Source organism: Neomonachus schauinslandi, chromosome 16, assembly GCF_002201575.2.
Source record: "Neomonachus schauinslandi chromosome 16, ASM220157v2, whole genome shotgun sequence".
In the NCBI taxonomy this organism is placed as follows: Eukaryota; Metazoa; Chordata; class Mammalia; order Carnivora; family Phocidae; genus Neomonachus; species Neomonachus schauinslandi.
In genome coordinates, this window is record NC_058418.1 from 32,384,383 (window position 1) to 32,411,965 (window position 27,583).

The 27,583-nt window shown below is 41.2% G+C and overlaps 2 protein-coding genes across 8 annotated transcripts in view; one reads left to right on the forward strand and one right to left on the reverse strand.

Annotated features, from left to right (window-relative positions):
* Window positions 1-9,188, reverse strand: part of PSME3IP1 (proteasome activator subunit 3 interacting protein 1) — a 34,275-nt gene extending 25,087 nt beyond the window's left edge. The window contains exon 1 of one of the 4 annotated variants that reach the window (XM_021705799.2): window positions 9,119-9,188. Coding sequence is in view for 1 of the 4 variants with exons in the window: in XM_021705798.1 (XP_021561473.1) it covers window positions 113-169 (57 nt within the window). In the remaining 3 variants the exon portion in view is untranslated. Of the gene's footprint in view, window positions 1-112; window positions 174-8,339; window positions 8,639-9,118 lie in introns of those variants that run through there. The other 3 variants (XM_021705801.1, XM_021705800.1, XM_021705798.1) reach the window with 3 other exon arrangements.
* Window positions 9,189-9,626: 438 nt separating this feature from the next.
* Window positions 9,627-27,583, forward strand: part of RSPRY1 (ring finger and SPRY domain containing 1) — a 42,491-nt gene continuing 24,534 nt past the window's right edge. For 2 of the 4 annotated variants that reach the window (XM_021705796.1, XM_044922163.1), the window contains exons 1-2: window positions 9,627-9,721; window positions 22,195-22,699. In XM_021705796.1, coding sequence (XP_021561471.1) covers window positions 22,350-22,699 — 350 coding nt within the window. In that variant the 5' untranslated portion in view covers window positions 9,627-9,721; window positions 22,195-22,349. Of the gene's footprint in view, window positions 9,958-10,015; window positions 10,055-22,194; window positions 22,700-27,583 lie in introns of those variants that run through there. The other 2 variants (XM_044922162.1, XM_021705797.1) reach the window with 2 other exon arrangements.

Below are 27,583 nucleotides of genomic sequence, written 5' to 3' on the forward strand. Positions count from 1 at the left end.
AAGAAATGGGAGCCCAGAGAAGTTAAATCACTCTTCTAAGGTAATAAAAGGTGGTGAATGGTAGAGCTGAGAATAAAATCCAGGTCTGACAATAAAAAATTCATACTCTTACCCACTTCACCATCCCCCTCCCCAGAAACCTGGGATCCTGGTTCCAGAAGAAGGACATGTCAGTTTCAGCTTTCTTCCTATACCAAATTCCAGGCTGAAAATGTTCGTGTAAACATCTTAATAGAGATGAAAATGGAAGCTGAGAAAACAGATCCAAACGTTCTGAACAACAGAATAGTTTCAGCCTAAATCCCCCTGCAGCTACAACTTAGTTCAATGTAACAACCCTGAGAGAGAATTTTGAAATTTTCTAGAAAGAAAACCAAATCCACTGGCAGAAGCTATTGTTCCCACCTGAAGCCCGCAACCTGGACACTTATGATTTAGCCTCATTCAATGTCTCCAGCCAGAGGCCTGGTACAGAAACAGAATTATTCTGTCTCTGCTAACCATGCCAAAAATTCCTCAACTTCTGCAGAATAATGCCTTACGAAATAAGAGCCAACATATTCTTAAACTGGGACTCTTATGAGTGGGAGAGACACACCGGACCCTCGATGTCCTCCTTTCTTATCCTCCTGTTAGCCTGCTGCAGCTCTCCTCCCTCACCCTAAATTGGCTATCTGGTTTCTTCCCCTCACCCTTACTTCCTGGTAAATAATTCAGCGTGGGGCAGGTCCTTATACCCCACCTAATATGATTCTCCATCCAACATACGAATCTACCACACATACCTAGATTTTCATCCAACCCATATTCTAAAACTTCAACAGGGACCAATGCACTCACTCCCAGGCAGCTGACTCCCTAAGTAGATCTGACCCGTAGGACAGTTCTTCCTTAAACCAAACTGAAATCTGTCTCCCTCTAAATTCCACACATAGGTTCAATCCACTGGGACTACAGAAAAGGAGCCAAATCCTTTTTTCAATGCAACAGTGCTTCAACTGAAGACAACTCCCACATTCCTCCTAATCTGTCACTTTTCTGGGCCAAACATCCTTAGCTCTTTTAATCTTATGAAATGGAGAAAAATAATAGTGTCTCAAAGCAGTGAACTTATCAGTGCATATAGGATTTAAACCTGGGAAACAAATATTAGGATATGACAATGCCCTGGCATTCCTACTAAATGCATCTCTTCATTCTCATTGTACATTTTAAAAAATGAAAGAAAAAAAATACGTTAGTTAATATTGAAAGCAGTATTCCAATAGGCCAAAATGAAAAAACCTAGAATCTCACATGCTTCCATCTACATAAGAATGCAGACTGTATGATTTATTCTTATAACTCAAAATTAAGAAAGTAAAATCATTAATTTTCACGGCCTGCTGAATTTTTGGAAAAGGAAGAACCTATCTTCACTTAACTTTAACAAAAATCCCTGAAACGCAAGGGACAAAGCCTTCAAGACACATGTGCAAAAGGGGTTGAATTTGAAATATAAACTCTAGAGAAATAACAATCTTCCCAACACTTATCAATCAATTTTGGGAAAAGGTAAACTTATAGGATTCCAAGAAATTCTTATTTTCTTTCTCATCAATCCTTTCCTCTTAAGTGTTAGAATTCAACTTCTACCCAAAGGGTTGAGTCTGTGCTATTAACCATCTTTCACGCCACAGGGAGAAAACCAGGAATCAGAGATGGTTAACGAAAATGAAAATAAAGCAGCACACTGAAAAAAGGAAATTGAAAGACAATGAATGGCTTTAGAATTTGACAGAAACTACTGTTCTCAAAGGGATGGTTTCCTGAAAACAGAGTCAAAACTAACGAACACTTAGGAAAGACTGCTCTTTAAAGCTAATAATCCTGATATTCCCTGGATCTCAAAATAAATAAAACAAGCTAGATGGCCAACCTAATTACAATGAATTTCTGTGAGTTTAAAAGGTACAAGACTAGAATACAGACTGTTCTATCCTCTCTTCCTACACTTTGCACATCTTCCATAGGCCTCATTCCCCAGCGCTTCAACCGTCATTCCCTCCTTGCCTTCCATGCCCCCAGCGGCACTCCTGGATATCTGGTCATCTTTCTATATTAGGAGAGGTCAGAGACAGGGACAGAAATGTTCATGAACAAGTGGCCATACTCCTGAGTATTCTGGATAATGTTCAGGATATTCCTTCTCCAGAAATATCCAGGTTTTTTCAGGATTCAAAATGTCACTGTCAAATACACACTGCCAAGAAGGAAGCTTCACCTCACACACCTTTCACTACGACCTAATCCAATCCCCCCAGTATATAACAAGTACCTTCTGTGCTGGTCTCCTTACACAAGGCAGCACAGGTAATGATAAATACTACACTCTGTCTGAAATCCAGAGACCTTGGTTCTGCCAGTTACAAGCTGTAGGCCCTGGGCAAGTCACTTAAGTCCTCGGAGTCGTGGTTCCCTCGTCCACAGGATGCACTCACCAGTGGGGATTAAAACAGTCCGGCACAACAGAGAGCTTTTGTGAGGATAAACAAGGTAATTCATGCAAAGCACTTAGCACAGTGTTTGACACGCACTTAAAAAATGCTTTGAAAAGTTAGCCATTACTACAAAGCACTCAAGCGAAGCCCTGGACCAGTTACAGGAGTGAGAGAAATTCCGTCTGCACTCAAGGAGTGGGGGGGGAAATAGATCAGTGATAGAAACATAGGGATTAGCTAGATAATACGTAAACAAAGGGATCACATCAAACAGAGGGAAATTAGGAAAAACTTACATGTATATATAATTAGGTAATTTTGTATTTTCCCTTTAGCGTGGTTCTCTATTTTACTGTTTTATTAATAGTTCATTTTAAATAAACTGGACATTGTGCTGAATGCTGAACTCTATGTCCACCACTGTGCCAGATTCTATGGGGTGCAGAGAGGAAATCAACTTTAAAAGAGTTAGTACTCTGGGACGCCTGGGTGGCTCAGTTGGTTAAGCATCTGCCTTAAGGGTCCTGGGATGGAGTCCCATATGGTATGTGGCTCCTTGCTCAGCAGGGAGCCTGCTTCTCCCTCTGCCTGCTGCTCCCCCTGCCTCTCTCTGACAAATAAATAAAATCTTTAAAAAATAAATAAATAGAAGAGTTAGTACTCTTACACTAGTTAATACCAGATAATAGTGTATATAATGAATTGCCAAAGTGAATAGTACAGGTAAGAGATAACAATGAAGGGCATAAATACGGATCAATCCCGTTTCCCAGGCTGAAAACCCAGCCATGAACCTAAGACTCCTTCTCCCTCAATTCATTGCATCTCACCAGTCACCAAGTTCTGCTGTTTCTACCTCATAATGACCTCTTTTTAATCCATGCTCTCTTTTAAGAGAAGAATCCTTTCTAATCTCTTCTTTTCAGGGCCTCATCCAGCAAGGGCTACTGCAATAGGCTTCCATTAGCCTCCCTGTTTCTACTCTCGCCCCTACTCAAGCCATTTGTAACTCGCTGCAGCACGTAGCCATTGTGTTTTGTCTTTTGTGACTATTCCAGCAGCGCTTTGTATCCACAGTATCCAGCACAGTGTCTGGCATACATTAGGCAGATAATAAATACTTATTGAATAAACCAACCATGAAGAGGATTCAAAGAATTTAAGCAGGAAAGAATGATCTCACATGAATACTCTGAGGTATTGTCCAATGTAAGTTAAAGAAAATGGAAGACATTACGTATTTGCTCAAGCTTCTATGTCCCATAGGGAGTGCTATTCAAACATGACAAAACTGGGCAGGGACGCCTGGGTGGCTCAGTCGTTAAGCGTCTGCCTTCGGCTCAGGTCATGATCCCAGGGTCCTGGGATCGAGTCCCACATCGGGCTCCTTGTTCAGTGAGGAGCCTGCTTCTCCCTCTCCCTCTGCTGCTCCCCCTGCTTGTGCTCTCTCTCTCTGACAAATAAATAAAAATCTTTAAAAACAAACATGACAAAACTGGGCAGTTGGAAACACACAACCAAAAATTAAATCACTTTCCTATATTATGTAATTGATGTCTTCTTCCTCCCTACTTTCCTTTAATTTCAACTGACTAAAAAATGCTTTGTTATACTGATGAATAAGTATTTCCCACACAAAGCATCTTCTCTGAAGAGTTCAATTTTCATTGGTTGTTTATTTTGCAAGAGGGAGGTGATGAGTACTTGCAGCTCATTTACCTTCTCTGGAAGGAGGCAAAAACTGGAAATTAAACTGTTTATTTCTAATTCCTACTGCCTAGCTAAATTTTCACAAGTCTCTTTATTTTTCCCCTTCGTTCGCTAGAATAATTAAAAACAAAACACAAAACCAGGAGTCTGGGATCGAACTATAAAGATTCATGTAGGAATGAAGAGGATTTACACTGGGAATATTCATTTTGTTCAGTGTGCTTAATTGTAAAAAAAAAAAAAAATACATGCTGTCAATTTTCCTTTACTCACATAGCTTTTTTATTTGAGGTGATTCAAGTCTAATTATCAAACTAAACATTACATTATTTTAAAAAGGATTATTTAAGTTCTTCAAATAGGGAATTCATGGAAAACCAAAACCATACCAAAATCACTTTGTCCAAACTTAAAAGTTTCAAACCGACACAAATAAAGAACATAGTTTTCAAATTTGCTTGACAGCCAAAAAAAACCAGTTATTATTTCAAGCCAAAGTAACTGTTAAACACTGCACTCCGGTGTCTGTACTGGAGACTGTGGTATTTAATTTCCAGGTTGGTGGGACAAAATGGGCTCAGTGTCTTACACCACATGCTATACAAGACAGAAAACTTACGTTGCTACCCCCAAAGTAATTGCTATTGCTGACTTGAAAAATTATTCCATTTACCTAGTGCCATGATACAAGTTAATGAGATCTGGTTTCCTACAGAATTGAATTCTGTGATGGCAGACTACTTAAGTGTTTACATCACTGGCCACTACCCCCTCCTAATTCTAACATTAGATAGACTGTAGTATAAAAACACCAGGGGGAATCGGATTTCTGTGTTATGGTGCTATAAGGCTTCTCTTTGGTTAGCAAAAACAATAGGCCAATCTACTTTCCTTTCGTCAGTAAATATACTTAAGTACTGCCCTTCCAACATTTTGATCCTGATGTTTAAGTCACATGGGACTTCAAAATGCAGGACAGAAATTAAGAGGAATTTGCCATCGGGCAAACTCAACTATATCCCAAATAGATAGCTTTCAGGCCAGAAGTCACTTCTACCAAGCCACGGTAATTCAGATCAAGAGGGCTTTCCCTCTATATTTTAAAACTTCAGAGCATGACAACTACTAACAGAGAACACTACTAGCATTTATTACTAGACAAAGTAATTCTCAGTCTAACACTAAGGCTTATTTAACATACTCCAGTAGCAAAGGAGACTAAAATAATCTAAACATCAGCATATAGCATAAGCAATTTCATTCATATATAAAATGTTTATTATAAAGCGCAATTTGTAGTAATCTTCTAAAAAAAACATCTAAATGCATCTAAAAAAACACAGGCAGGGCACCTGGGTGGCTCAGTCGTTAAGCGTCTGCCTTTGGCTCAGGTCATGTTCCCAGACTCCTGGGATCGAGCCCCGTATCGGGCTCCCTGCTCGGCGGGAGGCCTGCTTCTCCCTCTCCCAACTCCCCCTGCTTATGTTCCTGCTCTCGCTCTCTCTGTCAAATAAATTAATAAAATTAAAAAAAAAAAAAACACATGCAATAAAAAAAAATTTTTTTAAACAAACCTATATATATACATTTAGCTTTCCATAGCACAAGAACAGTCTCATCATATGTGCTTTTACCCTGAATTCATCTATATGCACTGGAAGAAAAAGAGAACTTAAAATACAGATCCCCTTGGCGGATCCTCAGTTCCCCAGTCTGTGTATGCCTCTCAGAGTATAAGCACTTTCTATATATGATTCTAATTTCAGTTGTTTTTTTTTTCACACATTGTGACTCCTAAATGCAGACCAGCCACTTCACCTGAGGCTCAAAGGAAGAAAAACAACATCCGTTTCAAAGCTGGAGGAAAACCTGGCCATGCTGGAATTTTGTTGTGCCTGTATACCTACATCCAATATGGTGCCTCCCTAAAAGATTTTCGAAAGTAGCTTTGATTATACACTATTTTACCATCTGGGCTGGCTTTGGAACCTCCCCCCACACCTCCACCCCACTAGGCTTTGTGTAACTCCTCCCTAAGCCCGAATTTAAGGGGAAAAAAGGCTTTGCAATACACAACCTATACGAGGCCAACTAACTCATTCAGTTGTATTGCTGAAGTAAACCTTGACAGGGGATCTATTATGTGCAAGGCACAGAGTGCTAGGTGCTCAACCGGCACTCTACTTTTTAGCAAATGAGGAACTTGCAGTCAGAAAAAGAGATAAGGTTGGCACATATGCAATTTTAGGAAATGAAAAATGAGGTTAAATGCTATAAGAGAATAAATAGAAGCACTGAGGAGTTCACAAAGAAAGACTAGAAAAAAGCATCAGGGAAGCTGAATGTTGACAGCAGCTGGGACACTGCATAGGGAACAGTGGTGGAAATTTCAGGTATACAGAGAAAAATGATCTTTAACTCAAGATTCCCTGAAGTCACAAATTTCACATTCCAAAATCAAAATGAAAGGGGGCACCTGAGTAGCTCAGTCGCTTAAGTGTAGGACTCTTGATTTAGGCTCAGGTGGTGATTGAGCCCTGCAGGCTCTGCGCTGGGCATAGAGCCTGCTTAAGATTCTCTCTCTCTGTCTCTCTCTCTCTCCACCCCCACTGCCCCTCCCCACCTCCCTCTGTACAAAAAAAAAAAAAAAAAAAATTTAAAAGGGGGGGACTTTCATTTCCAGAAATAGTAGGCTAAGTAGTTGAAACCAATCCTCTACCTCCATGATAACAAACAAACGAAACCTGGAAGAAATTTTTTAAATAATTCTTAAACAGAGAAGCTAACAAGATAGTAAAAAATTTGGCCAAAACCCAAGAAAAGGTGATACCAGAAATTAAGCCCAATATTCAAACTGGTTTTCACACTGAGGATTCCTCTGACCTTGACCTTGAAAACTGCTGTTTTGATGCCCTTAGGAAGCAACAGAAACAAAAGTCAAAGCCAGGAGTCCACAAAGGGTATAGAGTCTGATAGCCACCTCCTTCTCCATCTCAACCTAGTACCCCAAAGAACTAAACCTCAAGGTAAAGGTGAAGTGGGAAGAAAAACAGCAGGAATACTGAGCAAAAGAAATAAACCCAAAGGGAATTCACACAGTGGAATTAACACACACAGCTATAAAACAATGCTTACTGTGTTTAAAGAAATAAAAACCGAGCCTCAAAATTAACAGCAGAGAATAAGAAACTGTAAAACAATAGCACGGCACATTTGAAAAAGGACCAAATAGAGCCTCAGGAACCAAAAAACGCAGTAACTGAATTTAAGATTTCAGTGTAATAACAGATTAGAAATAACTTGATAATGAAGAAGAAATTATCCAGGATGTAGTATGGAAAAATAAAAAGGGAGTAAGAGCCAGAGACATTAGAGTGAAGGGCTCTGCATTAAATCAGCAAAGGCGATAAACAAAGGGGTATAAGCAATATATGAATATAAACTCGCCGAGAATTTCACAGAAGTAATGAGACACTAATCCACAAATTCAAGGTCTGATAAAACACCAAATCCAACAAAAACACATCCGCAGTTGTATATATCATGAAAATGCAGAAAACCAAAAACAAAGCACAATCTTTAATACATATCCTACAATAAAGAGTGAAACTGACCATATTTAAGAATTGAAGACAAAGCATTTTCAAAAGGTGATCAATAGTGAGCACACTGAAGTTATTTAATTCAGCTGCCCCAAGGACATAATTACAGTATGATGGAGCCATGGCAGAACTACACACTACAATTACCTCACTTACCAGCTATGTGGTTTTCAGTATCTGAGGCAGCGGCTTAACTCTAACCAAACATCAAGATTCTTAGAAGGAGAAAGGGAAGACTGCTAACCAGGTAAATGGTCATGACATAGTTCCTCCTGGTTGTAAGGGATTAAGGCACCAACGCTTCAGCTGAGAAAAATAATTGGCCAGCCTCTGCTTTCAGACCCCTATAAACTGTTAACAGCTCTTCTCATGCTCTATTTGAAAGACTGTAAAAGTTGCCTTTATCTCAGCTCAATCCCTTGTATCAAAAAGGAGTATAAACACTGATTACTTTCAAGAATTTCAGAAGCAGTGCCCTCCAAACCATTTTATGGGGTCCCTGTAACGTATCAATAAGCCAAACAGCTGACGAATGAACAAATCTTACCTCACAGCTGGTACACAAGAGGTCATTAGGAATTCTGACCACCAGGCCCGCACTTGGCTTCCCTGGGTCCCAACTCCAGACCTACTTAGTCAGACAATCTGGGGGTAGGGTCGGAGAATCCGCATTTAAACGGGCCGCAGACGATCTTGTTTTTTACTAGATTAAGAACCACTGCTCTGAACGAGTAGGTCTCCACATTTACACCTGTGTGCACAGACATTCACGTGGGCAAACAACTCTCAAACAAGATCCTTCAACCCTCGGTCTTAGTTTCCAAAGTTTTCTTTTGCAAAACGAGCACGCTGGCTTGTTATCTATTAGAAGAAAATGCACTGAGCACAGCAAACGGTCCACGGTCCACAGTAAGTGTGTTTCCCATCCTACACTTGTGTTCTGTGATTCAACGATTTCCAGCCAGGCACTCCCACATCTCCTGAGTAGAGCCGTTCCAAGACCCCTGCGAGAAAGCCCGCTCCTCCCTTGGAGCCTGGGTGGTCCCACTTAGCAGAAACGACAAGAGGCCCGAAGTCCCAAGACCGCTAGAAAGGGTCGGGATGCTTCCCCACACGACTTGGGAGGCCCTCCCGCGGGCTCCCTCGGCTCCCCTCAGGTTGGGCCCCAGCAAGCCCCTGGCCCCAGTGACTCAGAACACTGCGCGAATGCGCAGACTGAGAACGGGCCTGGCCTTAAACTTCACACTAAACGTAGGCCCCCATCTCCTCAGCGAAGAAGCTGGAGCCCAGGTCTCTCTGCCAGGCCAGGGCCCAGGCCGCACTCACCTACCAGCGTGCGGGAGGCGAGACCCCCTCACCTCGGCGGCGCCCACCCCAACCCCCCACCGCTAGCACCCCCCGTTTTTAAAAAAAAAAAAAAAAAAAAAAAAGGAAAGAAAAAAAGAAAAGAAAGAAAATAGCCTTTGCTTTTGTATTCCTTTTGACCCTTCAGGGCTTCCTCTTCCTCACCGCCACAACAAAGTTCCGCCCCGCTTCCGGCGGCGTAACCCAATCCGCACCCCTCTTCCTCCCCAGGAGACAGATGGAAATCCGGTGTCCGGAAAGCTAGCCGGAGAAACTTGATTGGACCATTCGCACCTCAGCAAGGGGATTGGCCAGCTCGCTCCTGAGGGGCGGGGCGGGCCGTGTGATCACGTGGTACCTTCCCTGAAAGATGACTGGCTGTCAGGGAGAGGGCTTGCCACCGAGGAAGGGGCGTTTCCTAGGGGACTGAGGGAGGGCAGGGGCGGTGCGAAGCGGGGGTGGGCCCAGCGCGTAATGGCAGCGCCGTGGCCTCGCGTCCATCTTTACCGCTCTCTCGGACCTGTCACAAAGGAGTCGCGCCGCCGCCGCCGCCCCCTCCCTCGGGTGGGCCCGGGAGCTGGAGAAGTCAGTGCCGCAGCCCGGCCGCGCTGCTCTGGGAAACCACTGGGGACGCGGAGCGGGGGGGAATCCGAGGGCTGGGGACGTCCGTGAGGGAGGGGAACAGCCGCCCGGGTCTGCGGCGGGGAGACCGGACTGGGGCCGGGGGAGACTCCGGGAAGGGGCCCGGGAGGCGTTGGGCAGAGCCCAGGAAACAGCCCGGAGGTTCTCCACTGAGGCCCGCGCTGAAGGCGCCTGAAGAGGTACCTGGAAGAGGGTGTTCCCCCTTTAGGGGGTTCGTGACCGGCGAAGGTTGTTGGGGGTCGCTCTTCCGAGGAGGCCGCGGCTAAAGGGGCCCAGGTGAGAGGCAGGTGGCTCTTGGGAGGTTCCTGATATTTAGGGGTGCTCCTCAGGAGTGTCCTGGACGGAAGGGGTAACTGGAGGAGGCGTTGGAAGGGTTTTCTTTTGTGGAGTTTAAGGTTTAGGTGGCACGGGTGCGAGTCGGACCTTCCCCTGGGAGACATAGAAATGCCTTGGGGTCGAGAGACCCCTCAGAGACAGGGACTAGGAGTTGGGAGCCAGAGCTAGCGGATTCTTTTACTCCGGAGGCCCGATGTGAAAAATGGGTAAGGGCCCTAGGGAGAGGTTGTTGCTGATCTGTTCTGGAAAGCAGAGACCACCATCTGTAGGAAAGCCCGGGTGGGGAATAGTGAGAGGGAAGCGGTAACGGCAAGGGTTTTCCTCTCTGGAGACCGACCTGTGTCTTAAACACAGGATTCAGCTGTTTCTGGGTGTAGTGCAGGTTGGTTGGGGGGGGGGGGAAGTCTGTCCCAACAGCGCTCCTTGCGTGACTCTAGATGAGGCTTTTGTTCCTACCTGGTGCCTCAGTTTCCCTGTCTTTGGGGAGGGAGAGCGAGGCAGAGATGGTTCACTGAGACTGTCCAGTTCTATTCTGTAGAGCCGTCTGAATGAGGCTGCTCTCCCTGGAGTGTTGTACTTTGAACTTTAAAAGGTTGGAAGTGTCTTATTAGTGACTACAGTCCCGCAGTTGTCCAGGCACCTCACCTACCATGTACGGGTTCTTAGATGCGTAACGTAATAATCTTGGGTCTCTTCTGTAAAATAGCGCAGTGTGTGAAGATACTTTCCAAACTACAGGCTGTGGAAAGTAAAGTACTGTGATTCTACCACCAAAAAGGTTGAGGAATGAAAGTGAAGGCACAGTCTAAACTGTAAAGCAGTATGTAGATGTAAAAGGGATTAGCATTAATACAATTGTTGATCACCTATGGTGCTGGGAGCCATATTGTACTGAAAACCTCAAGGTTCCGGGCTTTCTAGGTCATAGTATGATCCAAACCCGTGGCCCCTACTTAGATGGGAGTGGAGGGATTTCCGGTTTTTGCTCCCAGAGTTTTAATTTACTTTGAACTTCTGATGGTGCTGGCAGGAGGTAGCATTATAATACAGTCTTTTCCTCCAGAAAGTTTTTCTCTGACAGCTGAAATTTGATCTCAATATTATAAACCACCTCCCCCTTTTCCATGTATATGTGTGTGTGTGTCTGTGTGTATGGCCTTTGAGTGTCTACATGTAGTGAATATCATGACTTTTGGGTGTCTACATGTAGTGAATATCATGCTTCCTCTCTCAGTTGTGATTTTGGAGATGAGACCTTTTTTCCCCCATGAATACTATGCCTTTCTGTGTTCTGTGGTGGCTTCAGACTATGGGTTATGAGGCACATTAGCAATTGCTTTTAAAATTCTCTTCCACGGTGGTTCTCTATTTCTCACCATATATAGAATTTGCATTTCCTGCAATGACATCTTGCTTTGTAGCTCCCCCTATGAGGTTATAAGATAATTGTGTCCATGTATGATATTTTCCTAATGTTTGGTTACTGGTATTTGTTAGAGCTGGTTTTCCAAATGTTGGGTAATTGGTGATTTTTGAAGTTTGGTCTTTTTTTTTTTTTTTTTAACAAAAAGCTGGCTTGCATTTCCTGTTTTCCTAATTTTATATTTCATGGGTCTTAAAAAAAAAAAGTGTACTGTGGTGATTTTATGAGCTTTCTGATTTCCCAGGATACATGCTGTCCTGACCTACTGCTTAATGCCTGTGTCCTGCTTTTGCTGTTTTTACAAACCCTTCATTATTTTTGTACTCCATGATTATTTTTAAGTTATTGATTAGGAAGTGTTCCAGCATACTCTGTGTGGACTTTTTTTTCTGATTTGTCAAAAAAAATGACTTTTCCCTAAGTAAATTAGCCAAAAATCAAGGGGAAATAAAAACTTAGCATTATGTGTAAAACTTTGTTATTCTGTAGTGAATAGGGAAAAACAACAGCTCTGAAGTATGTTTTGGCAAGAGAATAGCAAATTGTTGTGTGTTCCTGAAGTGCATTTACAGCAGTCTATTTCTACTCATGAGCTTAAGTCAGTCTATCAAGAATTACAAAAATAATGGGAAGTAATTTTTTTTAATGAAGTGAGAAGTCACTTTGCATCCTTTAAAATACAACTCACCTGGATACTCTAATATCTATATAGTTGGAGAAATTATTAGGAATTCCTAAGGATGGTAATGACCATTACAACTTTAAATTGGAAGTTTTCTGCTTTGTGGTCAGATCCTTGTAAAGTAGATGTGATAGTCACAGGGCTGAAAAAGTAAATGGAAAATCATTAGGCACCACAGATGGGAACCACAATGGAACCAGCAATCTATTTCAAAGAGTTCTTTGAGGGTAGTAAACTATCAGTTGAGCTTCTCTTCAAATATTTGGCATTTTTGCATTTACCATTGAGTTTGGATAGTTTTTTCCTTGTGTACAATTTAGAAAATTGAAAAATAGAAAAGTCAGGAAGTAGTGAAAGCTAAAACTTGGGCCACAATCGTTAGAAGGAGACTTGTACAATTTTAGGAGTGCGAAAGAATGTTTTCCCTTTGGTTTCTCCATTCAATAAGTCTGCTTTTGAAATATGATTAGGAAAAAAGGTACATATTGCTAAATTTTACTCTCTGTGTCCATTTCAAAAGGTAATGCTTGCTGGTTAAATATGTAAAAGCATATTTAACTATAGATAACTATATGTATGATATATACAAGGCTAAATGAGGCAAACATTTTATAAACAGTGGTTGGCTGTTAGAGAATATTCTCCCTTTCTGAGCTTTTGAAAATGAAGAATGCATTTGAAAAAGCAAAGACTTGATGCACTTCTTAAGTTTGTTAATGAATGAACCCTTCATGTAACTTTCTTGTTGCTTGATATTATAGTTTCCAGGCATAATTTCATGGGTCTTATACACATCAAATAGAAGGTTTGAAACACCTTACTTGGCAAGTTTATTAGTACCTCAGTTTAATGTTTCAGTGTTAGTTTTTTCTTACTCCTTCTACCTCCTGAAGAGTTAAGTTTCCTCTCCTGGGCCCCCTAATGCCGTGACTCTCCAAGTATGGCTTCCACTCTACCCTTCTTTGTGAGAAGTACAGCTCCTTTTTTCAGTTCTTATTGCTTCATAGTTATTCATAGTTACATATGCCTAAGGGCTACTTATTAATAACCTACCAAGTGACTTGTTAAGAATTACTGAAACAGGGAATTCATAAACCAAAACTACTATAACCTTAGAGTTTACTGTTGTCTCCCAGAGTCTGTCCTGGGAACCTTGGCACTACTGCAGAGCTTCTTCCATGTGCTATACAGAATGGGGGTTCCTGCCATATTCAGGAAGGGTGCTTATTTGGGATCATCCTCAGTATTGTCTCAGATGAATCTTGGCTTTCCATTGTGCTTCCTTCCTCCCCCCCGCCAATTGAAATTAATATTAGCTTCATCAATTTAATTTATGGGCTTTTGGTTAACCTTTTACTGTGTGGTTGGGAATATTCCCACCAACAATGTTTTGGCTTATAATTTAATGTGTACATGAACGTGTAGCAGCGCAAATATGTCTTCCATTCCCCTTTTGCTAATGCTGGTATGTATAGTCACCTAAAAACATGCTTGTAAGAGATACTTGAAAGTCACTAAGTTCCTTTTCCACTGGAAAAATGGTAGAGGGGGAAGCCTCCACCTCATGGACCTGACACTTTATCCATAGGCTTCTATGGCATGTACTATATTATAGGTCAGGCGCTCAGTGTTGCTGTATTGCTGTCCTTCATCCCTTTGCCAAGAGCATGAGGGACCTCTTTTCATCTTTGCTTAGTGCCTGGCATATAAGCATTGGATTTATATTTATTAAATGACGTCTGAGTTTTTCAAAGTGATAACTCCTTTGGAAACACTCAATTTTTACAGATTTTAGAATAAATTCACCTAAAATACTTCCTGACTACCTGTTAGCTTCTAATAGGTATCCAGTTGAGTGTGCAATTGAGTGTTTTCAGATACTGCTTTGAGCAGGTCTCTTTAAGGAAAGTGTTGCTATTCATGCTGTCAACACATTTTGTTTCAATAGCAAAGAGTTCTCTGTAATAGTAAAGTTCGTTTCCCTCCGAGTTGTGTATCATGAATGTGTTTGAATAACCGATTTCTTGTTATCTGGCCTCCTAGGGGGGTAAAATCTCAAATAGTATGGAGTACTACATTTGTTTTTCTCCTCTGTACCGCAGCCATCATTGGTGCTCACCTCAGTTCTTCCACAGTATTTCCTTTCTGGGCTCAAGGCAAATTTCTCAATCTTTGAGACCAGGCAAGTATTATTTACTTTTCCTTTTTTGCTATTATTTGCTTCTGGAAATTCCTTACTTTATCCCAGCCCTATATTTTATTTCTTACTGCATTTTTTGAATGCTAAAAGGACTTGTCTTTTTTCTTTTGTACTGTTTCAGGCCAGGGCTGTATTCTATAATTTGTTCTGCTAAAAAATCTCACCTGACCACTGACACTACTGCTACTGAGTTAAAAACCTCTTAACATTTTAGGAGAAGCTTTTTCAAGATACTCCTTCTGTACCAGATCAACCATAAAAATTAACTACTTCCCCCCAAAACATGTTTTTGTCTTTCTTTTTCTTTTTCTTTCTTTCTTTTTCTTTCCTTTTTTCTTTTTCTTTCTTTCTTTCTTTTCTTCCTTCCTTCATTTCTTTATTTTTTATTTATTTATTTTTTAAGATTTACTTAGCAAGAGCCAGCACGAGTTGTCGGGGGGGAGGTAGGCAGAGGGAGAATCAGACTCCCCGCTGAGCAGGGAGCCCGATCCCAGGTCCTGGGATCATGACTTGAGCTGAAGGCAGACGTTTAACTGACTGAGACACCCAGGTGCCCCAAAGACATACTTTCTTAAACTAACCTCTGTACATAGCAGAAGGATCAGAATCACCCAGTACTCTTCTCAGACAACATGAAGGTTAGTTACAATCCCAGGGATAATAGTGCCCTGTCCGGCTTAATCCTCAGGTGGCAGTGCTTCTGCAGACAGTTTTGCACACCTGGGTGACATGTAAAAATACCTTATTACCAGAACTGCTTTTCCTTTTGGAGGAAAAGTGAAGTTACAACCAAATATTTCACAATCTTCCCCTCGCAACCCCCCCCCCAACCAGAGAATATCAGATGCCTTAGCGTCTAGAGACAAAAACACCCTTGTTAAAATGTCTTCAGGTGGTTTCTGTTTCAACTCGCGAGTATACTCTTGACATATAATACACTTTTCTTATCCACTTATTGTACTACCAATAATCCCTTGTTGACCTCCCAAGTTTTCCCAATTTAAACACAATCTTGAGCCAAAAAAACATTATGGTCTTTGGGGTGTCCTGTAGAATATTTTAAAAGCAAATATATTTATGGGTAGATTTACCTTGATAGGGTTTGAATTACATAGGGGTATGCATTGGACAAAACTTGGCACGGGGCGCCTGGGTGGCTCAGTCGTTAAGCGTCTGCCTTCGGCCCAGGTCATGATCCCAGGGTCCTGGGATCGAGCCCCGCATCGGGCTCCCTGCTCCGCGGGAAGCCTGCTTCTCCCTCTCCCGCTCCCCCCCGCCTGTGTTCCCTCTCTCGCTGTGTCTCTGTCAAATAAATGAAAAAATCTTAAAAAAAAAAACAAAAACTTGGCACATAGATGCTTAAGACTTGTATATTTCATTATATGTAAATTTAACCTCTAAAAACATATTGAAGTCCAGTTAGTGATATGCATGCTGAATGATTTAGGGGGTAGTATACTGATGCCTGTAATTTACTTTGAAATGCATCAAAACCAGTTAGATGAACTGATGATGGATAGAAATGGGTAGATGTGTGATAAAGCAACTATAGTAAGATATTATTGTTAGAATGTAGATGGTGGGTATATAGGTGTTCACTGTAAAATTCAACTTTTCTCTGTGTTTGAACTTGTTCATAATAAAATATTGAGGGGGGCACTAAATATGACACTGGAAGTTATCACTTGTAATACATTCACTGCCTTAGGATAAAGTCCAAAACATTTTCTAATGAAAAAACCATTAAAATTTCCAGTGTATTACATGTTGTTACTGTTCATGCTGTAGGATTTAGTCTTCAGGAATTGGTGAGTAGATTGGAAAAAATCACGGCATCCTGTAACACTGTTTTGGAATGATGAGGCAAAGAGGACAGCAATAGTAATGTCATTCCCAAAGTTTGGTTTTTCTTCCTATGGCCATTCATTTAACCAGCTTCTCCTTTCTTGGCAGCATAATCCTGAAGTCTTATTTTCAGAGAAAAGAAAGTATTCTTAATGCCACTGAGCTGTATTATGATTGAATGCAAGCAAATATTTGAAGAGTTGAATCACTGGTTCCTGGACCATTGTCAGACAGGGTTAGACCAGTTGGCCAGATGTCTCTGTGGTGAGCTGTTTATGATGGTAGAGGTCTATGTGTTGAGTACCAGACCTCACCACTTTAACACTAAACTTACTGAGAGGCCCAGTTTGATTTTTTTTTTTCCTTTCAAAGCAGCTTTAAAGTAGATAAAATGTAAAAATCGAATAAATCACAAGTGACATAGAAGTGGAAAAAATAGTCTTCACTTTCTTTTGTAAAAGGAAATGATTATAATTATGCTCTTGCAGCAAAATGGCTATGAACAGTATAATGATTTACAAAGCATTACCATTTAGATGGTAAAAAGTGTCTCTACTAAGCAGTGGCATCCAGTGGTATCATTATAATCAGTTGATGATTGCTACAGCCACAGATCTAATCGTTGTGTCTATTTAAATTATGTGACTAGCTTTTTTTTTTTTTTTGGTTCTCAAAATTGAGACTCGACCAATCTAATGCTAAGTAGTCTTCAAAGTTGGGGGAAGTATATAGGTATTTGAGATGTTTTGCCTTTACATAATCTCTGTTCTTACTCATTTTCCATTCCACTCAGCCTGTCAACGGTTGAATGACATTACCCATTAGCAGGGTACCCATAAGCAGGTTATGATGCTTCGTAGAGTGGATCTGGTGGGAAACACACGGAGCTATTTTATTCACTGTGTTGATATGTACTATATGTAATCATTAATGAATGTAACTGTATTCTTATGGTTTTTTTGGCTGCCCTCTCCAAAAGGCTATGTTCAAAGATAGTCTTAGTTCATTTTTCTGGAAAGGGAGATTAACTTTTTTTGACCCCAGATGAATCACTCTGTAGTGTTTCAGTTTGTCCCTTCATTCCGTCCGTAGGTCCTGCCTATTGTGACAGGTTCTGTGTTAGATACTATAACACAATGATTTCCAGAGCTGGCCATCATCAGAATCAACTGGAGAATTTTAAGAAAACACTTGCTTGGGCCACATCCTAGAAATTTTGATTCTGGCGATTTGGAGTGGAACCAGGAATTTGCATTTTTAGAAGCACCTAAGCAATTCTAATACCCATCGCCTTCAGGATGATTAAGCACAATCCCTTCGAAGGTTCTTTGTCTAAAAGTATAGATAAGTAAAAATTATTTTAGTACAGAGTAGATGAGAACTATAAAAGATAACTTATTTAATTATCTTAGTGTTCTTAAATCAGGTCTTATTCCAGAGTCCCCACATCCCAGATTATTTACTTATTTTATAATAACATCTTGCATTTTTGGATCCAGTGCATTAGGCTCCATGCCACACGTTTGACATGCTCTTTTACATTTAATCCTCACTCTAGTACTGTGTAATAACTATTATTCTCTCCATGTTTTGTTTTTTTTTTAAAGATTTTATTCATTTATTTGACAGGAGGAGAGATGGCGAGAGCAGGAACACAAGCAGGGGGAGTGGGAGAGGGAGAAGCAGGCTTCCCACCGAGCAGGGAGCCGATGCGGGGCTCGATCCCAGGACCCTGGGATCATGACCTCAGCCGAAGGCAGACGCTTAACCGACTGAGCCACCCAGGCGCCCCTGTCTCCATGTTTTTAAGTGTGTCAATAGCCAGGGTAATTAGACTACGTAGCTGTAAATATTGCAGGGCTGGGACCTGAGCCCAGTCTGTCGGACTGCAAACCCATGCTCTGCTGGAGGAGGCCTCTGGCGTCCTGCAGAAGATCTGTAGGCTGAGTATTACTGTCTTAAAACAATGGTCCTTGGGAAGAGGACCACATAACGCTTTTTGGAATGAGATAAAACAAAGCTGTATAAAGTATAATTGTTTAGTTTCATTACCCAGTCTTTTGCCTAAAGTATTCACAGTTTGTACTCTGAGAAATGTACCAAGAGTGACGAAGATTTCCAGATGAAAAGCTATACATTCTTTAGCACTGAATGAATCTAAAAGATCATACACTTGTTCATTAATATGCCCTGCCTTTAGCTGTAACCCTTAAGATTCTCTGTATGTCCATTTCAAGAGGTTTTTAAAGATACCAGCTCTTACTTTTTTCTTGTATGTTTCATAGACTTTCCTTCCAATGCCTCACAGCTCCTCCCACCTAGTTAAGTCTTCCTTACACCTGGTCTTTACAGTTAGTCCTTAAAAGAGAAAGTCTTTGGTTTTAAAATATTTGAAAAAAAAATTTTTTTTTACTTTGTTTCCTCCTATGACAAACTGTGTGGTTGGCATCTTCTTCTGGGTCATTTAGGGAAGATGACTCTTAGAAGAAACTGACCTGAACTACACTTGAATTCAACATGGAAATAGAAAAAAAAAAGGCCACTACATTCTTGTCATCTTCCTCCAAGTTCAGTCAGATTTTAAAAAAATACCTGTATGTATTAGATATCCCATTTACTTTGGAACTGTACTAAAAGGAAATCTGCATTGATTAATTCTTTATCCAGTTTAGCAAAAAAAAAAAAAAAAATTGGATAAAATGAAGTTTAAGACTCTGAGATTCAACAAACTTTTTTTAAACCCACTGCTTTTCTCACAAGCATTCCCAGCATTTCTTGTTAATCTAAATAGCTTTACAAGTGTTGGTATTAAACTGTAAGGATCCTCTGTTCTCTCCCCTCTAACACTTTGTTTTCTGGGACTTAATCTCACCTTGACATTCTCAAATCATTACCAATTTTTCCTTTTTTTTTTTTTTTTAAGATTTTATTTATTTGAGAGAGAAAATGAGAGAAAGAGAGAGCACGAGCGGTGGGAGGGTCAGAGGGGGATGCAGACTCCTTTATGAGCAGGGAGCCCAAGGTGGGACTCGATCCTGGGACTCCAGGATCATGACCTGAGCCGAAGGCAGTCACTTAACCGACTGAGCCACGCATGTGCCCTGTTACCAATTTTTTCTAATACCGGATTGGTCTCCCTTCCTTAGGTATACATACCTTCCCCAATTTAATGTGTCTGGTTGGACTGATTCTACTATTTGCATGTCATGCCTGTCCCAACTTCCATACTGATGGCGTGGAAAGGCTCAGAAGCTTTAGAGAAACCAGTAGAATTCCCTCTGCTCTAGTAACCTTGACACCACGGAGCAGTTTAGGGTGAGAAAGCACTTGGCCAGGAGATGAAGCATTCCCAAATAGAGTTCCCTTGTATTGAATCCTAGACCACTCCTCTACCATCCCCAAAGTATTAGTTGGTTTAGACATAGATTTTTATGGCATAGTAAGAAACTATGACAATCCAGAGTATAGATTTCAAATCAGTCTTAACTGGGATGAGGAGTAGTTTAGATATTCTGGTATAGAAAGATGTGTTGTTAAGGGGAAAAAAGTGAACCACAGAACAATGGTTATGGCACTGTCCTAGTTAAGTTTAAAAAAGTTTTGTGGTATATAATAATGGGTATGGAAACAGACACATGAAGCTTTTAGCAGGGGTTACCTCTGGGAAAGGGAATGGGCTATGAAGAAAGCCTTTCTTCTCAGAAGAGAGGCTTACACTTTTCTGTAGACTGTATACAGCATTTGGGTCTGGAAATGAACGTGCATCCATTTCTCATTTTAAAAAGTTAACAGATAGGGGCCCCTGGGTGGCTCAGCCATTAAGCGTCTGCCATGGGCTCAGGTCATGATCCCAGGGTCCTGGGATTTGAGTCCCACCCGCATCAGGCTCCCTGCTCAGCGGGAAGCCTGCTTCTCCCTCTCCCTCTCCCACTCCCCCTGCTTGTGTTCCCTCTCTCGCTGTCTCTCTTTCTCTCCCTGTCAAATAAATAAATAAAAAATATTTAAAAAAATAAGTTAACAGATAAAGTTTTAATATAGTACTTTGGGATTTCAAGGGAGTGCACTAGTGGCCTATCAGCTGGGCAAACCTGCCAGAAAACCTTGGATTCTTTACCCCCTCATTGTTCCAGCCGTGCCCTCTCTGAACATTCTGTGAGAAGGACAGGAGCATGGCTTAACTGTTACATTTTGGTCTTTCTCAGAAAGCAGCATAATTTGTAAGATCAATTGAAATTTACACCAGGGACCCTCTTAAAAGCATTGTTTCTGATTTCTGTCTTCTGTCCTTTTAAGCATTGAAATCTCTTGGTTACCTGCCCTCTCAGGGGGAATCGTCTCCCACGGTCCCTGCAGTAATGGGAATGGTATTACTTCAACTCTTTGCCAGTTTAGATTGTGTCCTCTTTTAAAAAGCTGTTTCCAGCTGAGTCCTTGCCTCATGCTCCTACCTATACTCCAGTCACATCCTTTTAAGTCTAACCTCCAAATTTTAAAAGACCACCTGACTGTTTTGGGGGAACCAACAACACCTATGGTATTACTTGGTTCAGACATTGCTGTCTTGGTAGTCTAGAGGGAGATCATGTCTGTTGCCTCTCTTCTCTCTTCCCATCCCCCTCCTGCCCTTCCTTTTCTTGTCTCTCCTCTCTATACAGATTAGATTAGATTATTATATGTATGTGTAAAGACTTTCCATCTCCACCAGTCTCCTTTTCTTCAGTTTTCCTCCATGAGCAGTAATTAAACTGGGCAAATATTTAGAACTTGCTGCAAATCTGTCCCAATAATGGAAGTAACTTCTCTTGCTTCTAATTCCATTGAATTACACATTTTATTTATCTCTATTCCTGGGTGGGTACTCAGTATATGCACATTTAATTATAAATAACCAAATGTTGAGTGGAGAGTGCATACTAGTCTCTATTCCTTGTGTCCATTTGTGCCCCTATGGGCCCTATCTCCAGGTCTTGGCGTGATTTTGCTTTCTGTTACCAACCCCACCCTGTCCATTTTCTTCTTCCAGATCCTCCTTTCTAAACCTAACCAGATTTACTCGTTAATGAAGACCAGGTCCTGTCATTAGGTTTTTTGTTGATGAACATACTGTATGGGATGAGAATGGCCATCCATGAATTCCATCCAAAGCACAGGCTTTGTCCATCTTTGTTCTCCCAGTACCGCCATGATGGGGGCACAAGGTGCTTAGTCAGTATTTTTGGACAAAGATAATTGGTGCATCCTTCGTAACTTTGTAGCAGACATGTCCTAAAACAAACTGATCATTGTGAAAATGTAATCTTGTGATACATATTTGCCTCTCCCCAAACAGGGTTGCTTACATAGCAGAAAATCTTTGTAACTGCTTCTGTGATTTCTGTAAATTCTCAAGAGTCCCTCCAAATGGGAAATCTGTGCAGTTTGGTGATTGCATTCAAGTGAAACACTCTACCTTTTATTCTTCTAGATATCGAGTGGGTGCTATCACATTCATATCATAACTTCTTAAGCAACAAACATCTGTAATTAGATAGTCTATTTGAAACATATTAACTTTGCGCATACATTTAAATTTAAAACAGAGACAGTTCGGTTTTTTTTGAATCCACAAAAGGAGCGCTTGAAACAACTGCACACATTCTTCTAATGTATTTCTGTATGGGCAGAACCACACATATGGTTTAAAAAAAATCAGTGGTAACTCCTGTTTACATGGGTATGGTTTAGCAATCAACTTTATAATATAATAATAAAAAGGAATTCTTAATTGTCAGTTTTCTTATGCAAAGGTACATCTTTGTGTTGGAAACCTATAAAAATAACCAAAGATGATTTGCCCTTGTAATCCTAATGCTTACAAAACAAACTAAGAAAGTTTTGAGTAATTAAGTGACCAAGAACCTTGGATTCATTTTTCCTTTCTTCTGTTTTAGAACTGCCACCGGATGATCCTGATTCCCTGTAATTGATAATGTTGGAGATCAGTTCTGCAACATTCTGCCACATTCAGTTGTTAAAAACAAATAGAATGCAAGTTCCTCGACTCCAGATTATGAAAACAGTACTTGGAAAACTGAAAACTATCTAAATGATTGTCTTTGGTTGGGCCGTGTTCTTAGTAAGCAGAAGCCTTGGCCAGGGTCTGCTGTTGACTCTTGAGGAGCACATAGCCCACTTCCTGGGGACTAGAGGTGCCACAGCTACCATGGGTAATTCCTGTATCTGCCGAGATGACAGCGGAGCGGAAGACAGTGTTGACAACCAGCAGCAACAGGCCGAGAACAGTGCAGTACCCACTGCTGACACGAGGAACCAACCCCGGGATCCTGTTCGGCCACCAAGGAGGGGCCGAGGACCCCATGAGCCAAGGAGAAAGAAACAAAATGTAGACGGGCTAGTGCTGGACACACTAGCAGTCATACGGACTCTTGTAGATAAGTAAGTATCTGACTCCCTAGTCACCCCCTATGTGATGAAAAATGTTCTAGAGGAACCATAACTATAGTGTCCTTCACTTCATTAGAATATATTCAAGCCATGAGCTTATAAGGCAAGGGAGAATATTTTATTTCTCCTCCGATGGCAGAGTAAATTATAAGGTTTGATGTTTTTACTTGCTACATCTACTCCTATCTGGAAATGTCTAAACATTTCGATAGCAGAAAACACTAATTAAAGCTACAATCTTTATTAGGGCATGTAGTAAACATGGAGTGAGTTTGTGTTGCAAGCTGCAATAGGAAATAGTTTCACGAGGACCAACTCTTATCTTGCTTGCCTATCTACGCCACTGACCAGAGATTCAAGATGAGTTATTTTTCCAAGAGCATGGCTGCATGCACTTTCTGTTGGCAACGGAAGGACCTGGGTCAAGGAGAGTATATTCATCCTCCTCCCTTTTTGTATCCCTTATTTGGCCATCTCCGATCCATTTGGGAAGCTTGTAAATTGAAACGGCAGGGCTCCCCTGTACCTTTTTTGTTTCTCCCCTGCTTTGTCTAACTCTAAGTGTGAAATCCCAGATTGAATAACAGTGAAATGGGAGAACATGGTTCAAGTTGAAAAAATATGTTTTTTTTAAAGATTTTTTATTTATTTATTTGAGAGAGAGAGAATGAGAGACAGAGAGCACGAGAGGGAAGAGGGCAGAGGGAGAAGCAGACCCCCTGCTGAGCAGGGAGCCCGATGTGGGACTCGATCCCGGGACTCCAGGATCACGACCTGAGCCGAAGGCAGTCGCTTAACCAACTGAGCCACCCAGGCGCCCTTGAAAAAATATTTTAACCATGCAGTTCAGTAGTTAGGAGTAAAAGTTTTAGAACCATGATGGACCAAGTTTCAGATTTTGGCCCAGCTCCTTAACTAGATACATGACACTGGGTGAGTTGCTTCCCTAAGCCTCAGATTCCTCATCTATAAGAGGGGAATAATACCTTTCTTACAGGGATTATCATGAGATAATATATATAAAGCATCTAGCATAGGGCCTTGCACATTCTAGTTGTTCAACAGATGATTGTGGGTTTTTTTTTTAAGTTATATGTGGATTCTTTTTGCTTCAGCCTCTGCTAGTAAATTTTAAGTATCTAACTATTTGATCATCACATTTCTAAAAATCCAGTTTTGTTTAATTCCTCAAAATTATAGCATTAAGCAAGGTATACCTGTGCATATTATTCTGAGGTGACTTTTTTTCCCCTCATAGAAATAAATTTATTCTGGGGCGCCTGGGTGGCTCAGATGGTTAAGCGTCTGCCTTCGGCTTAGGTCATGATCCCAGGGTCCTGGGATCGAGCCCCGCATTGGGCTCCCTGCTCCTCAGGAAGCCTGCTTCTCCCTCCTCTACTCCCCCTGCTTGTGTTCCCTCTCTCGCTGTGTCTCTCTCTGTCATATTAAAAAAAAAAAAAAAGAAAGAAATTTATTCTGCACATTTTTCTGTGCCATAAAACATGCTGGGGAAAGGTGGCTCTTAGAAATATTCTCCATAACCAGTTCAGAAAGGCCTTCCTAAGTTTATTAAACCAGGCTTTGAAGTAGTTCTGGTATCTGAACTAATTTAATGTTCATATTTTTGTAGAAAATATTTATTGAATATAAATCTATGCCATTTTCATCCCTCAAACCCAGGCAAGGGGCTAGAAGCTGTTATTTAAAGTTTCTTCATGGTGACATTTAAAACATACTATAAAATTATAATGAGAAGTTGCCCTTCCTAAATAAGGAAGTAAACCACAAGCAGTGTTTTTAAGCCCATTGGAAAAACAGGTACAGAATAGGCTTTGCCATATTTTTTAAAAAGAGTGATTAAGAGTGTTTGGGAGCAAGGTAGGAGCTTTATCTCCAAGCTTTTAGAAAATATTACAAATTATAAATGAACTTGTTGATGAAGTGTATAATTCACTTACATGAAGCGAGCAGCATACATTTGAGTAATAGGGTCACTTTTATTTTAAACCTGCTTACACCGAATTATAGCTATAACTCTTCTGAGAATGGACAAACAGGGCAGATGGAGAGCAAATGTGACGGGACCTGTCAGTAAATCTAATGGCAAAACAGGATTCAGACAGTTAACAAACCTAGTCACTGTAGCTTGTTTTTCAGAAGCTACTGAAGGAGAAGAATTTCATAACCTATAAAGTTGATAAGGCTGTTAAAACTAACCATGAACGATAGGACAGATGGACTTAGTACAAGTTTACGTGAAAGGGTGTTTGCAGATGTCACAGTTAGAGAGCGATCGGCCGTGATTGTTGTCCTCTTTCTGCTTATTACTTAGGAAAGGGTAACATTGCTCTGAGAGGAGAGCCGTTTCTATTTTTTTTTTTTTAAGATTTTATTTATTTATTTGACAGAGAGAGACACAGCGAGAGAGGGAACACAAGCAGAGGGAGGGGGAGAGGGAGAAGCAGGCTTCCCGCTGAGCAGGGAGCCCACTGTGGGCTCGATCCCAGGACCCTGGGACCATGACCTGAGCCGAAGGCAGACGCTTAACAACTGAGTCACCCAGGCGCCCCAGGAGAGCAGTTTCTAAAGCTAGAGTGAGAGAGTTGCTATAGGAAACACACTTTAGGGGCGCCTGGGTGGCTCAGTCGTTGGGCGTCTGCTTTCGGCTCAGGTCATGATCCCAGGGTCCTGGGATCGAGCCCACATCAGGCTCCCTGCTCAGCAGGGAGCCTCCTTCTCCCTCTCCCACGCCCCCTGCTTGTGTTCCCTCTCTCGCTGTGTCTCTGTCAAATAAACAAAATCTTTAAAAAAAAAAAAAAAAGGAAACACATTTTAATACACTTCTTTTAAAATCATTTTGAAGTTCTGTTATTTGCCCTTTTTTGGTAGAGACTTTATCTTCAGATTGTCAATGGTATTAATGTTATTCTCATATGGTTTGGAACTATAATTTACAGAGTCCTGATGGAAGTTTTTTCTTCACTCTGTGTGTTCTCTCTGTCTCCCTCTCTGTCACACTGTCTTTCTGCCTCTCTCTCTTCCTGTCACTTTCATTGTCATCCCCATCCACCTTCAGGCTATGACTGAACCTAAAATTGGTGGTTCCGAGTTCCCATATCACTGTGAGAAGCCCAAGTCCTGCTGCATGGCTTTCTTTGCCTTTTCTGTCACTGGAGACTTGCAGCTTGATACCAATTGTAGCTCAGATGATAATTCATAACTTATTCAACTTCTTAAATTGAGCAGGGAACCCTGTCCAAGCTGCACAGGTGGGGTTTTGGTCCCCATTACCTACCACACAGGCTTGTGGCTCCTGGTCACCTCTGTCTAGTTCCAGACAGTGAGCCCCGGTGTCCTACGGCTTTAGCTCCTGCCTTCCACCAGGAATTTCTGCTCCACTTCTGTTCCACAAAGAAGTTTATCTTGTTTTTTGAATGTAAGGATGTGGGTGTCCTTTAAGTGAATCTGTGTAGAATTGAGGTCCTCATAGTCCTTATTGGTCACTGACTTTGCCATATTTTTATTATTTTCCCCTTTTTCCCTAACCCCATTGTCCCCTTTGCCACCCACTATCCAAATATCAGTGGGTAACCATTCTTGTGATGTTCTTCCAATCTGCCTGCCGTATATATATTTATGTCTCTATAGGAAGTTTATGTTAGTGTTTTGTGTATGATTTTAAAAACTTATATAAGTGGGGCGCCTGGGTGACTCAGTTGGTTAAGCGTCTGCCTTTGACTCAGGTAATGATCCCAGGGTCCTGGGATCGAGTCCTCCATCGTGCTCCCCGCTCAGCGGAGAGCCTGCTTCTCCCTCTCCCTCTGCCACTCCCCTTGCTTGTGCTCTCTCTCTCTCTCTCTGTCAAATAAATAAATTGTAAAAAAATTTACATAAGTGATACAGTTGTATAAATCTTGTTTTTAATTTCTCTCAACATTATGTTTGAGACCTATGTTACTGTATGTAAAGCTACAACTGCTTCTGACTCCTGCAGAGTATATCTTTGTATGCCTGAAAGTACTATATTTTGTTATCCTGTAATCTGGTGATGGTCACTTAGATTAATTCCAAATTTTTGTTCCTACAAATGGCACTGCAGCAAATAACTTCATATGCATCTGTTACCTGTGTAATAGGGTTTTTTTTAAGATTTTATTTATTTATTTGATAGAGACACAGCGAGAGAGGGAACACAAGCAGGGGGAGTGGGAGAGGGAGAAGCAGGCTTCCCGCAGAGCAGGGAGCCCGATGCGGGGCTCGATCCCAGGACCCTGGGATCATGACCGGAGCCGAAGGCAGGCGCTTAACGACTGAGCCACCCAGGCGCCCCTACCTGTGTAATAGTTTATCTAGCATTGTTGGGCACATTTAATTTCATTATTGCTAGATTGCTCTCCAGAAATATTTGTAATCAGTCAGTTATATCATTTAAGACAAATCTTTTAAATGAGAATTTTCCCTTGTTATGGAAAGGTACAGGATATGTCAAATAAATAATACTTAATAAGTACCTGAAATGACCTTAATAATTCCCATATCACAAGATTCTTCTGAGGATTAAATGATTGAAGACAATAGTTTTTGCAGTTTCTTCATAGTAAAAGAGAGAGCCGCAATATGTAAGTAAATGTGAATATGTTCCCTAAGCAATTAGATTTACCATTATTTGATGGAGAGTATTTCATTCATTATTGAAGTTCCCCTAAAGCTCCTCCTTAAGATTCCTGGGATTACAGATTGAAAACCCACTGAATTAAGGTATATAAATATAATGCCATTTTAGAGCATTGTCTAGAATTTTTTTTAAAGACTTAATTATGGGATGCCTAGGTGGCTAGTCAGTTAAGCACGTCTGCCTTCGGCTCAGGTCATGAT